This window comes from Trichomycterus rosablanca, chromosome 2, assembly GCF_030014385.1.
Source record: "Trichomycterus rosablanca isolate fTriRos1 chromosome 2, fTriRos1.hap1, whole genome shotgun sequence".
NCBI classification, from domain to species: domain Eukaryota; kingdom Metazoa; phylum Chordata; class Actinopteri; order Siluriformes; family Trichomycteridae; genus Trichomycterus; species Trichomycterus rosablanca.
The window spans coordinates 859,107-873,616 of record NC_085989.1 but is presented as its reverse complement, the minus strand read 5'-3'; the positions used below and the strand labels follow the sequence as shown (position 1 = coordinate 873,616).

The 14,510-nt window shown below is 44.7% G+C and overlaps 1 protein-coding gene across 2 annotated transcripts; it reads right to left on the bottom strand.

Annotated features, from left to right (window-relative positions):
- Positions 1-3,410: 3,410 nt before the first annotated feature.
- On the bottom strand, positions 3,411-14,150 carry seh1l (SEH1-like (S. cerevisiae)). 2 transcript variants are annotated; one of them, XM_062989141.1, is made up of 9 exons: positions 14,002-14,150; positions 12,875-12,925; positions 12,639-12,785; positions 10,004-10,215; positions 9,764-9,862; positions 9,063-9,203; positions 7,714-7,871; positions 7,484-7,631; positions 3,411-3,644 (listed from the first exon to the last, which is right to left on the bottom strand). In XM_062989141.1, exons 1-9 carry the CDS (start codon positions 14,110-14,112, stop codon positions 3,479-3,481), a joined length of 1,233 nt encoding a protein of 410 aa, XP_062845211.1. In that variant the 5' UTR covers positions 14,113-14,150; the 3' UTR covers positions 3,411-3,478. The 2 variants fall into 2 exon arrangements, with proteins under 2 accessions (XP_062845211.1, XP_062845218.1); XM_062989148.1 differs by lacking the exon at positions 3,411-3,644 and adding an exon at positions 5,095-6,555.
- Between the last annotated feature and the right edge of the window lie 360 nt (positions 14,151-14,510).

Genomic DNA, 14,510 nt, shown 5'->3' with positions numbered 1-14,510 from the left:
GGAGCCAGATCACGTTTTTGGCGAGAACACGGAGTCATAATCTGAGTCCAGACAGTCAGACAAAGGTCAACATCAGACAAACAGCATAACAATGGACGGAGGAACTAAACGAACTCTGTCGAAATATTTACGCTTACGAAACCGTCCAAGCGTAAAAATGTGAAACTGAGAAACACAAACCAGGAACTTTATAAACTGTTCAAATGATTCTGAGTTCAGTGGTTTCACTGCTGCTCATTTAACTAAACTAAACTAAACTAAACTAAACTAAACTAAACTAAACTAAAATAAAATAAAATAAAATAAAATAAAATAAAATAAAATAAAATAAAATAATAAAATAAATAAAATAAATAAAATAAATAAAATAAATAAAATAAAATAATAAAATAAAATAAAATAAAATAAAATAAAATAAAATAAAATAAAATAAAATAAAATAAAATAAAATAAATAAATAAAATAAGTAAATAAAATAAAATTAATATATAAATAAAATAAATAAATAAATAAAATAATATAAAATAAAATATTTACATTTACATTTTCAGCATTTATCAGACACCTTTATCCAAAGCATTACAGTTACAGTATACAGTCTGAGCAATTGAGGGTTAAGGGCCTTGCTCAAGGGCCCAACAGCAGCAACCTGGCAGTGGTGGGGTTTGAACCAGCGACCTTCTGATTACTAGTCCAGTACCTTAACCACTAGGCTACGGCTTAATAAAATAAATAAATAAATAAATAAATAAATAAATAAATAAATAAATAAATAAATAAATAAAATAAAATAAAGTAAAATTAGTCGGTTTGAGTGATGCTCTGTTGAAACCACAAACGTTCTGTGTATGAAAATAAAGTATTAAATCCTTAAAAAATTTGTTAGTCTGTTTTTATGGGTGTAACGGCGGATTCAACCTATACACCTTAGGAAAGTGTGTGTGTGTGTGTGTGTGTTGGCATTAACACCTCGGCCGCTTCACTCGTTCACTTCATCCCTCCATCTTAATGGTGGACGTGTCAGTTTGCACCTGATGAATGCAGCACTCACACCGTCTAGACGTGTGTGTGTGTGTGTGTGTGTGTGTGTGTGTGTAGGTGTGTGTGCAGAGGTCAAACACGGGGCGTACATTCTTTCACTAAGACAGACGTGTGGGGGAGGGGTGTGCACTTTGCTTCACATACCTACACACACACACACACACACACACACATCACCGGCCCAGCAGACCAGACTAAACATTTCACTTCAAAGGCCTGTGCTAAGGAAACCACATCTTACCCTAATGATAACACACACACACACACACACACACACACACACACACACGGCGAGATGAAGGTCGAATGTAAACATTTATACGCTAAAAGCTCTGAGTTTACATTTACAGCTCGGATGATGAAACGTCGTGGAGCTTCATGTTTTGTTCGGGTCAAAACGACTCGATCTGTCGTTCATCTTCAGCAAACACTGGAACACTGACTGATCAGGGTCTGGGTGCATCCAGGGTGTGTATGAACAGCTGAAGCAGAGAGGATTCTCAGCGCCCCGCTTCTGTCTAACACCACACCAGCTCACTCCTTCTTATCCTGTCTCTAACAACCCTTTTTCCATCACACGGAACCTTCAGTACAGGCCGGGCCACACCCCAAAAAGCACGAGGGAACCTGCAAATGTGGAGGTAGGAGGAATCGCTCAAATACAGCACGTGCATGGACGTGCATGTCCAAAGAGATGCACTTGTCAGTGCGCTCTCAGTGCAGGTCCCAAGCCCTGACAGAAGTAGGAGAGTTGCGTCAGGAAGTGCATCCGATGAAAAAGTGTGGTACGAGGTATTTAGCAGTGGATCATGAATTTCAGCATATATTTTCATATAAATATTATTACAAATTTTATTTGTTTTTATATTTTCATGTAAATATTTATCTCAATATTATTTGTTTTTTATTTTTATAAAAATATTTATTTAAATATTATTAGTTTTTATATTTTCATATAAATATTTATTTAAATATTATTAGTTTTTATATTGTTATATAAATATTTATCCAAATGTTATTAGTTTTTGTATTTTATATAAATATTTATTTAAATATTCTTTGTTTTTATATTTTCATGTAAATATTTATGTAAATATTATTTGTTTTTTTATATTTTATATAAATATTTATTTAAATATTATTTGCTTTTATATTTTCATGTAAATATTTATTTAAATATTATTGTTTTAAATATTTAATACAAATATTTATTTAAATATTATTTGTTTTTTATATTTTATATAAATATTTATTTAAATATTATTTGTTTTTATTTAGTGTACATATTTACAAAAATAGAATATAAAAAATAGCATGAGATAAATTATAAAAATAAAAAAATAATATATATATATATATTTATTTATATGTATATCGAGGTAGAAGCAGTGTATGTAAGTGTACGTAAGTGTGGTAAGTGCAGTGTGGTATGTAAACAGCAGGTCACTTATTTATGAGTATAAAACTGTTGGATTTTGTGTGCAGGGCTCTGTAGCGCCTGCCGGAGGGGAGGAGGGTAAAAACGTTGTGTCCAGGGTGTGATGATGTTTTCTGCCCGGTTCCTGGAGGGTGGGCAGGGAGAGGTGTCTGTAAGTACATGGTGTGTATAAGAGTGGTCTGTCTGCTCAAGTCCAGGACTCGAACCCAAATCCTCACCTCACACTGAGAGGACATTGTGTCTGAACCACTAACACAAAGTTCCCAGCAGTGATTGTACGTGAGGCGCCTCTGGAACTTTGGGATCTGGCAGTTTAGGTCGTGGTGAATGTGAAGACAGGAAGCGCCTCAGGCAGAGAACAGTCAGTGATTGAGGCGACGCGTGGCACAACATCTCCACCGGTGTGCTGGAGGGGTGAACGTCAGGAGTACAAGCTCGACTTGAGTGTAAATAAACGCTCTCTGTCGTCTGAACCCTCCAGACGTGTTCAGTAAACACTCCATGGGGTGTACGACCAGACGCCGCCCCGCCCCCGGTGGGACTTTAATTGAATGGATCCTTTGCCTCGGGGGACTCGGGACGGCCGCCGGTGTGTGTGTGTGTGTGTGTGTGTGTGTGTGTGTGTGTGTGTGTGTGTGTGTGTGTGAGGGAATAAAGACACCAGACTGGAGACTGGGAGGAAGACTAGCACCCAGACAAGGATCACCCCCAAAACTTTCATCCACGCTCATGCTAATCCCTCTCCGATCAATCAGACTAATATCCAATCATACCACGTGCACCACAAAGTATGTGGACGCCTGACCATAAGCTTTTGGACGTCCCATTTAAAGACCACAGTAAATTGGGGGTTGCAAACACCCAGGATTAAAACTGAGGGATTAAACTGTGATGTTAAAATCTGCACAGAATTAAAACCACAAATAAACAGTTTTAGTAAAATCTCCTTTATTTCACCGGAACAGAAAAGCAGCAGTTTCTGGAACGCAGGAAGTGACGTCACTCATGTTCTGCGATCTGATTGGACATGAGCGGCACGTGTCGACTGCGTAGCTGTGACGGCTGGTGTGCTTGCACATGTTCTCCTTCACACGTCGTCTCGAGCAGTGATGGAGGAGGGAGAAGGTGCGCCAGTCTGGGCGGAGCCAGGTGGGGAAAGAAATATCTACACACACACACACACACACACACACACACACACACGTAAAGTCTGTGGCGTCTGGTACCAACTGAAGATCTACTGTACAGATGATTTTAATCCTTCTGTGCCAGTCGGAGTGCCCATGCATCTCCCGTCCACTGTCCATAGCTCCTATAATAAGCACGCAGGCCCCTGGTCTGATGAACTGTTTTCTCCAGCATCCTGGTACCAGATACCACAGGGCACCAGTGTACCCGGTGGGTGTTCCTGATGCCCTGGCTCCCAGTGTACGTGTTATTGGGTGAAACAGGATCAGTGTGTGTATGGAAACAAATGCTTTAGTCGCACTGAGATGCATTTTTCCAGCGTCGTACCAACTTTTTAACGCCGCCAGCACAAAACGTTTTCGGTTGAGCTCGTAGTTACTGATGCGCCGGTGCTTTCACATCATCATCACATGAAAATCTCCTTCCCCTTAAAGCTTCTTTCAGCCTCCAAATAGGTGGAAATCAGATGGAGCTAAATCAGGAGTATAAGCGTCTCTCAGTCTCTCAGACACGAGCGATTACTCCTCCACCCTCACAGAGCGGAACCACAATATAATGACGCACCACGCTGGGATTAAAACACTTATCAGGGTCGTGTCTGATTATAGTTGATATATATCTTTACCAACTAGAAACGCAGCAAAGGATAAAGGAGTCAGCTGAAATGTTCTCAGCGCTGTTTAGTTTCTCATCTCGTCACCTCACGTGTTTGGTTCCTATTGTGTTCATACCTGAAACCGATCGCACCACAATCTGTTTAGAAACGAACCAACACCCCCCTGTTCAGGCGTCTCTGGTGCACCGGACTGTGAAGCTTGGAAGGGAAGCTTCACACTTACTGTAACCGAGCGCAAAAACAGAGCAAAGACACCAGGGTTCGTTTCAATCCCACCAGCTCTGACGAGTGAAAACACAACCACGCCGCGTAGAACAGTGAACGCGACTCATGAAACTCCTCCCGACCCTTATTCACATCTTTCCTCCTAAAGATATGGGTGGGGAGCATCCTGAACTTTGACCTAACGTTCTCAGAGCTCCACTCCACTCCCCTTTTGGGACACCGCTCCTGATCAGAGGAGATTCTATGAGAGTGTGAACCGTGAACCGAAACCTTCCAGGGGTTCCAGTGTTCGTTTGAAGTGCATGACAGTTTTAAATGCTGGATTTGATCCTTATCACCGAACACGCCCCAAAAACATGAAACTACATAACATCCTGCTGTTATAAATCATCAATTCACTCTGATTATCTCTGAATTATTATAAAAATCATGAGCAAAGTTTATAAACGATCTAATAATTAACAGAAACTGGTGTAACGTTGATTATAACAGAATAAACCAGCCAAAACTACAGCACACGGTGCACCAGTAACATAAATACCATGAAAGTGCTGGATTTAGTGAACACACACACACACACACATCATGCGGTTAAACAAACAGGTTTTATTATCATGTACAAACTGTAAAAAAACCCGAAACAACCACGAATCGTTCAGCCTTAAATTCAGTTTACACTCCTCCATCTGAGCTCAGCAGCACCGCCGTCCTGGTCAGGCAGCCTAGAGATACAATCACCCACCCTGAAACAGTGACCCCTACAGTCCGGTGGAGGAATGTGAAGAGTGTAGCGTGTTCCTCCATGTGTGTTAGAACAGCTGGTAACATTAAGGGAGCAGTAAGGGAACCAGGGTGCAGGGGAATCGGTTGGGACCGTGTGGGGATTAGGTTACATCCCAAACTGAGTCTGCAGACAACCGAGCGTCACGGCGAAGAGGAGGAACCCCATCAGACCTTCCCTCCCTTAGACACGCCCGGCCAGGTTGGAAGCACTGCTGAGATACGAACACCCGAGCGACCACAAAAAACATCTGATGAGTTTTTTAATACAAAAATTATTATTATTATTAGTAATTAGTCTGAAGAGGGGAAAAAATCAAGACCTTTATTCCAAAGTGTTTTATTATTATTATATTTTTATATATATTTTCTTTTATGCATTTTCTCCCCCTTTAGCGCGTCCAATTCGCTCTGATTGAGGAGAACGAAGCTAACCCACGTTTGGGTTAGCTGTTGTTGGGCCCTTGAGCAAGGCCCTTAAATCTCAATTGCTTAAATAAAATATTGTCACAGTACTGTAAGTCACTGTGGATAAAAGCATAATGCAGAAAATGTAATTGTAAACAATCGCATCATCATGGTCAGGGTCACGGTGCCTCAAACAAGTAGGAAAACACCCGGAGAGGATGCAAATCCATCGCCAGGCAACACACTCTATCGGTCAGTCACTTAGACCTGGGGTGGGGGGGGGGCAATTTAGAGCAGCCAATACACCTGCTGCATGTTTTTGAGAGGTGGGAAAAATCCATAATACTTTTAAACACAAACACTACAGAGACCAAGGACTATTTTAGGAACCAAACTGGTGTAACGAACTGGTATAATCGCGGTTACTGGTGTACGCGAGGCGAAGAGTGAAAACTGAAACAGTGAATGTGTCTCCCTCTAGTGTCACACATGAGAACTGCATCTCAAGAATAATCTGCACGTTATGTTCAAATCCCATGATATATTAAACACGTGAGGGTGAGTGTGAGTGGAACAGTTGGGTCAGTGGGGTCAGTAGGACCGTCCACACTGTAACACACGGTAACACACACAGGCTGGTAGTAGCTCATGGTGCAGCAGCGATGGACCTGCAGCGATCACCGGCGCTGAATTAGCAGATCGAGGAGGTTCAGATCTGGACCGTGGATGAATCCGAGACTCCCGAGTCGAGTGTGTGTACGAGTGTGTGTACAAGTGTGTGTGTGTGTGTGTGTGTGTGTGTGTGTGCATGCAGCAATCAGCCAGTCACTGTTAGCTTGCCATCAGCTGAGTCTTTTTTCTGTTAAACACAACACACACAAACACACACTTTAAACATACAAAAAAAACAAAACATGTAAATAATCTTCACTAAGATACAGACGTCTGGAGGAAATTCAGCTTAAAAGTGGGCGGGAATTATGTTTATTTGTTTTTTATAAGCCAATCGGTGCCTTCTGAGGGCGGAGATCAAAGCCGCCACAACAGCTTGAACCAGACTCGTCCCAAAAACTATTTGGACACCCGACCATGAGCATGTCTGTAATCCCATGTGTGATCTCGGACAGCAGCCGCTCTCCTGAGAAGGGTTATCACAAGACTATGTCTGTGGGAATTTGTGCCACGGCCTTAGTTGGTGTTCCGGTTCGTCCCAGAGCTGCTGAGTAAGGCTGAGGTCAGGGCTCTGTGCAGGACACTGGAGCTTCTGGCTTAGTGCACGGGGGCACAGTCATGCTGGAACAGGAAAGGACCTTCCCTAAACTGTTGCTAGAAAGTTGGAAGCGTTTCATATCCTTGATATTATTGATTTATCACAGCTGTTGTGGCCGAAACACATGAATTAAATCATTTGAAGAGGTGTCCCAATACTTTTGAAACATAGCGTATGATAATTAGTGCACTTCTGATGGTGTAGTTACACACTAGGTGGCGCTGTAGTTGTTATGGGGTCGTAAGGTCAAGGGTTCAAATCTTGTGCCCGTAACTGTATGCAGTTTGGGACGCAGCACCGAAATCACTGGTGTGCGCCGAGTAAACAACGTCCACCTGTCATAGCTACGGATGTGAGCTTGTGGAAAAACAACACAAGCGCTCTCAGATTCTCATTACGCGTCTTTACTGGATTATCGATGATCTGGCATCCTAGAAAGCACCACTCCACGCTTACATTCCCAACGCACGCCGCACTGACCACATGCCGGGCGGCTCAAAGCCGCCACGCGTCCTACCTGCCGGCGGTCGGCGCTCCCATGACGCTGCTCTGAACCCCGGAGACCCCGGCGGCGTTCAGGGCCGCGGCCTGGACCGAGGAGCCGTTCACCGGACTTCCGTCGCCGCGCAGGATCCCGGTGCACTTCCAGTTATCCATGTAGTTCGCTACGCACGGGTCAGAGAAACAGAAGCGTGAGTTAAAGCGACCCGAACCGTCTCGGGATCAGAGCACGGGGACCGGACTGACCTTTCCAGAGCCGGACGCAGCCGTCGTCCCCGGACGAGGCCAGCAGCGTGCTGGTGATGTTCCAGCTCACGCGCCAGACCTGGGAGTTATGGTTGTCGAACTGAGCCATGACCTGCACCTCGAACTTCGTGGGTCCGGAACCGGTGGAGCCGTCCCGCCTGGAAGAGAGAGACGTTTCACCCACAGGGTAGCGGCTGAGGAACAGTGTTAGGATTTTGGGGGGGGAAGAGAGGGGGGTTTGAAGGACACCTACATCAACAAACCTACATTAAACACCGGTCCCACCACTGTGTAAATACCACACACTCCATCCGGGTTCAGTAACGTATGCAGGGTAGGATATGTGATCAGGGTGATTTTCGGGCACTCGGGTGGCACCGCAGTCCACTGCACCTTCTCCACTACATGGTACCCGTCGGTACCACATTTAGTCGCTTCCTTTATTGCCAAATGACCAGTACCTGAGCACCAGAGGTCACCAGAGTGCACTGGAAAAATGTTCCATATTATTATGGTTCTGTTTTTTAATGCATTTTCCTCCCGATTTAGTCACATCCAATTCCCTGATGGTGGTGGCAACACTGACCGCTTCTTTTCACCTGCACCAGGGTTCATACGGAGATCCGTATCGTGCACGGACTGTGCGGCGCCTTCGATCAGCCAGCAGAGGGCGTAACTGCACCAGATATGAGGAATCCCTGTCTTTTGTTTTCGTTCCTGATCCATTATACACCGATCAGGCATAACATTAAAACCACCTCCTTGTTTCTACACTGACTGGATCAGACACAGCAGCGCTGCTGGAGTTTTTAAACACCTCACTGTCACTGCTGGACTGAGAATCGTCCACCAACCAAAAATATCCAGCCGACAGCGCCCTGTGGGCGGCGTCCTGTGACCACCGATGAAGGTCTAGAAGATGAGCGACTCAAACAGCAGCAATAGATGAGCGATCGTCTCTGACTTTACATCTACAAGGTGGATCGACTAGGTAGGAGCATCTAAGAGTGGACAGTGAGTGGACACGGTGTTTAAAAACTCCAGCAGCGCTGCTGTGTCTGATCCACTCATACCAGCACAACACACACTAACACACCACCACCATGTCAGCGTCACTGCAGTGCTGAAGATCATCCACCACCTAAATAATACCTGCTCTGTGGGGGTCCTGACCATTGAAGAACAGCATGCAGAGAAACAGATGGACTACAGTCAGTAATTGTAGAACTACAAAGTGCTTCTATATGGTAAGTGGAGCTGATAACATGGACAGTGAGTGTAGAAACAAGGAGGTGGTTTGAATGTTATGGCTGATCGGTGTAGATTCCAGCATTAGATAGGTCACTTACCGTAACGGTATGAGCTTGAAGATGCGCACGTCTTTGGTCGCTATGGCCAGAACGTGGAAGGACCTCCCGAGGTTCGGCGCGAAGGCGATGTCGTGAACCGGATCTGTGACGGTCATCAGGGTTTCTGCCTTGGCGTACTTCCTGTCGGAGCAAAACATCCACGATTTCATATTTACTATTTATTTAACGCATTGCAGCAGATGCAACTGTGCCTGCGAGAGGGCAGCAAAGCCGAGATTCGAACCCAGGAGTTCACTCTGCGGTGATGTGCTGGCGGGACCGCTGTGCCACGTGAGCGCCCCTTTAACATGGGCTTTAATATTGAGTGTGTCTGTGGGGATTTGTGCCCACAGAGTCAAAAGAGCACATGAAGGGCCTGGTCTATACAGACCTCGCTTTGTGCACAAATGCAAGCGCCTAAAGACACTCGGACTCAGCAGTTAGAAGTGGTGTCCACATACTTTTGGTCACATATCGTAGCAATATTAAGGTGACCACATTTTGGTTTTTAAAAAAAGAGGACACGAGGCTTTTGGGGTGTTGGATTGGTGGCACGAGGAAAAGAGGACGATTGGTCACCTTAAGCAATACCGACCGTGTACCTGCTTTACAGACCCTCTGGGTTTAGTGTGTGTGTGTGTGTGTGTGTGTGTGTGTGTGTGTGTGTGTGTGTGTGTGTGTGTGTGTTCGGCTGAACCCACCTGGTGTTTTCGTTGTACTCGTAGATCTGTACTTTTCCGGTGTAGGTGACGTTGTTGTCGTCGCTACCGACCGCGATCATGGGAGCGTGAGCACGCGAGCTAGAGAACACACACACACACACACACACACACACACACACACACACACACACACACACACACACACGATGCTCTGTGAGAACCTCAGAGCAAAGAACACCAATGAGATCTAACACGTGTGTGTGTGTGTGATACACACACCTGGAGGGGTTCCAGGAGATGCAGGAGCAGGAGAGCTTGCAGGAGATCTCGTGCTGGAGGCTCCACTGGCTCAGGTTCATCACGTCCGGAGCTTCGTAGATGCGAACCACTCCGTCGGCCGAGCAGGTAGCCAGAACCAGACCCATGTGCTTCGGGGCGAACTTCACATCGGTCACCGACGTCCTGCTGTCCACCAACGTGGTCCTCTTGATCTATACACACACGTTAGGGCAGGGTTAGAACACACACACATGAGCCAAAACACACCGTCAAAGCAGCTCTGACCAGCCAGGACATCTGAAGGAGTTCAGTGGTATCTGGTACTGGGAACACCATGTGGAACGGGTTCCGTACCAGATATTTTAAAACTTTTTACCAATAATAAATAGGTTCTTACTTATTACTGTAAACTTCTGTTGATAGCGAATCTTTGGCTCCAATAAAAACTCATGCAAACATGAACCGGTTCTCTAATTAGCACCAAGGTTCTAGATGCCTGAACGGAACCAGTTTCGAGATCCGGAGTTCTTACGGTCGAAAAGAGCTTCAGTGTATCACAAAAGTGAGTACACCCCTCACATTTTTGCAAATATTTGATTATATCTTTTCATGGGACGACACTATAGACATGAAACTTGGATATAACTTAGAGTAGTCAGTGTACAGCTTGTATAGCAGTGTAGATTTACTGTCTTCTGAAAATAACTCAACACACAGCCATTAATGTCTAAATAGCTGCAACATAAGTGAGTACACCCCACAGTGAACATGTCCAAATTGTGCCCAAAGTGTCAATATTTTGTGTGACCACCATTATTATCCAGCACTGCCTTAACCCTCCTGGGCATGGAATTCACCAGAGCTGCACAGGTTGCTACTGGAATCCTCTTCCACTCCTCCATGATGACATCACGGAGCTGGTGGATGTTAGACACCTTGAACTCCTCCACCTTCCACTTGAGGATGCCCCACAGGTGCTCAATTGGGTTTAGTCCATCATCTTTACCTTCAGCTTCCTCAGCAAGGCAGTTGTCATCTTGGAGGTTGTGTTTGGGGTCGTTATCCTGTTGGAAAACTGCCATGAGGCCCAGTTTTCGAAGGGAGGGGATCATGCTCTGTTTCAGAATGTCACAGTACATGTTGGAATTCATGTTTCCCTCAATGAACTGCAGCTCCCCAGTGCCAGCAACACTCATGCAGCCCAAGACCATGATGCTACCCCCACCATGCTTGACTGTAGGCAAGATACAGTTGTCTTGGTACTTCTCACCAGGGCGCCGCCACACATGCTGGACACCATCTGAGCCAAACAAGTTTATCTTGGTCTCGTCAGACCACAGGGCATTCCAGTAATCCATGTTCTTGGACTGCTTGTCTTCAGCAAACTGTTTGCTGGCTTTCTTGTGCGTCAGCTTCCTTCTGGGATGACGACCATGCAGACCGAGTTGATGCAGTGTGCGGCGTATGGTCTGAGCACTGACAGGCTGACCTCCCACGTCTTCAACCTCTGCAGCAATGCTGGCAGCACTCATGTGTCTATTTTTTAAAGCCAACCTCTGGATATGACGCCGAACACGTGGACTCAACTTCTTTGGTCGACCCTGGCGAAGCCTGTTCCGAGTGGAACCTGTCCTGGAAAACCGCTGTATGACCTTGGCCACCATGCTGTAGCTCAGTTTCAGGGTGTTAGCAATCTTCTTATAGCCCAGGCCATCTTTGTGGAGAGCAACAATTCTATTTCTCACATCCTCAGAGAGTTCTTTGCCATGAGGTGCCATGTTGAATATCCAGTGGCCAGTATGAGAGAATTGTACCCAAAACACCAAATTTAACAGCCCTGCTCCCCATTTACACCTGGGACCTTGACACATGACACCAGGGAGGGACAACGACACATTTGGGCACAATTTGGACATGTTCACTGTGGGGTGTACTCACTTATGTTGCAGCTATTTAGACATTAATGGCTGTGTGTTGAGTTATTTTCAGAAGACAGTAAATCTACACTGCTATACAAGCTGTACACTGACTACTCTAAATTATATCCAAGTTTCATGTCTATAGTGTTGTCCCATGAAAAGATATAATGAAATATTTGCAGAAATGTGAGGGGTGTACTCACTTTTGTGATACACTGTATATGAGCCGGATCGTCTTTCAGTGCATCCTAGTTCTGTCTCTTCCACAAATAAATGATGCACACGTGCCAGTTGGACCAGTCCAACTTATTCTGTCTCTACAACATCCAGTTCTAATGGTGGACAGGAGATGCATGGGCACTCTGACTGGTTGCACCTGTTGTTGGTACCACATGGACCTGTGTCACTAAAGAGGTGTTACTATGCTATATAATTTTTTTTTGGGGGGGGGAAGGGGTGGGTGTTAATATTTTGGCTTATAAGTGTATGTGTGTGTTTCAAAACCATTACAGTGTGTTTGAGATAAGAAATGAGCCACAGCAACAAGGTTTCAGTTACACCATCATCAAAACTCATGAGTTTACGAGAATTCAGTGTGTGTGTGTGTGTGTGTGTGTGTGTGTGTGTGTGTGTGTGTGTGTGTGTGTGTGTGTGTGTGTGTAGGAAAAAACACCCCAGGCAAACAGAACGGGAGAGTTAGGATGAATCGGGCTCACCCAGTGACTGAGGCCACGCTGCTTATCGTTCGATTCGCCGACTATTTCCTCCCAGACCGCGGCTGTCCGATCGAACGAACAGGAAGCCAGAACCTGGCCGAACTCGGGGTGAGCCCAGGTCACCCTCCACACCGAGCCACTGTGGGTCTGAAAAAAATAAACAAAGACTTTTAAACATTTACATTATTAGAACCAACATTTTGCCAAATCAGACACAAACTAAAGTGAAGCGATACCTTCCAGCTGGCGGTGCAGTGCCACTCCCCGCTGTCACTCTTGTCCCAAACCTAAAACAAAAGAAAAGGAATTAAAACACAGAAAACTGTCAATGTTTCATCCTGTTTATTTATTTCCTCTGTAATCCAAATTAAGTCATATCCAGTTCCTGATCTGATCAGGGAGAGCCAGATCATCACACGCCCCCTCAAACGTATCCAATCTGACAGTGTTGGGTTCCCACACAGAGCTGTATCACGTACGGAGAGACATGCTAAGCTCAATGTGAGTTCCAACAACCGTGTTAGACCAGCGTGCCATCCGAGTGCCAGTGGACGCAAAATTATGAACCAATATTACGCAATGCTCTCTTTGTTTTGCTCTGTACATTCTGGTCCCACTTGGGTTTACAAGATGCAAGGGCCTGTGGTAGCCTAGTGGGTAGGGCTTTGGGCTATCAACCGGAAGATTGGCGGTTCAAATCCTGGCTCTGCTATGTAGCCACTGTTGGGTCCTTGAGCAAGGCCCTTAACCCTGTCTGCTCCAGGGGCGCCGTAAGTTGGCTGACCCTGCGCTCTGACCCCAGCTTCCAACACCAGCTGGGATATGCGAAGAAAGAATTTCATTGTACTGTACACCTGTATATGTATATATGACAAATAAAGGATATCTTAAGAGGGCGATCGCTTCTGTGCTGTTAAAATTTGGGTTTTTTTTTCTGCGATGCATTTTACTAACCCTGATCTAAGCTGTCTAATGACAGTTTGAGACCACAGGTTCATGTGCCAAACTAGCCCTATTTACAGTGTGCTACCAAAAGTATGTAGACACCTGACCATGAGCTTCTAAAGCCTGGGCATTGGAATAGAACAGCCTACACTCCTTTTTAAAAAAGCTTTTCACAAGGATATGGAATGTGTCTTTGGAAGTGTCAGGTCTGACTCACGATGGGCGTTCTGATTCATCCCAAAGGCGTTCAATAGGGTTAGGATGAGGGCTCCTCCACATTGGGTTTGGGACAGAAGAACAACGTGCTAACACTTCAGAATTGTAAATATTAAAAGCCACTTAACGCAGCACCAGAAACATGAATAAATACATTAATTTAATGGCATATTTGAATGTTAATTATAGTAATAAATCCCACCTTGACACTTTGGTCGCTGGAGCAGGTCGCCATCCTCCTGCCATGGAAATCATAAGACACATCGTGAATCAGATCTTTATGATCCGCTGAGATACTTTTGGCTACAAACATCTTCAGTTAATAAACTCGACTTAATTTCTACAGACACCAATAACTTCAAAATACCGACAAAATGTAAGAAATTTAAACAAAACACTAGTTAGCTTTCGGCTACCAAGCTTGATTTGGTTAAGGCGCCATTTTGCATTCTGTGACCAATCCCAAACGGCTTAATACTGAAATTGAAGTGCACTAGTTTGGATGAATATGTTAGACCTTTAACACTATGTAGTGCACTTAAAGAGGGAGGAAGAAGCTATTTTAAATACAGCCCAGTTCAGCGGTCATGTTAGGAATGTGGTTTATGCCATTAGTGCTGCCACACACCGGTTTAATAACACACTCCACATCACAACAGTGTTTATTTAATGATTTAATGTATAAGAGATGAGTTTATAATATACAGTATA

Excerpts from the sequence above, each read along its gene's own strand:
- seh1l (XM_062989141.1), bottom strand. The coding sequence starts at position 14,112 with ATGTTTGTAGCCAAAAGTATCTCAGCGGATCATAAAGATCTGATTCAC. Across the intron at positions 10,216-12,638 it reads AGCGTGGCCTCAGTCACTGG|ATCAAGAGGACCACGTTGGT; the intron begins GTGAGCCCGATT and ends GTGTGTGTATAG. Across the intron at positions 7,632-7,713 it reads CTGCGTCCGGCTCTGGAAAG|CGAACTACATGGATAACTGG; the intron begins GTCAGTCCGGTC and ends ACCCGTGCGTAG.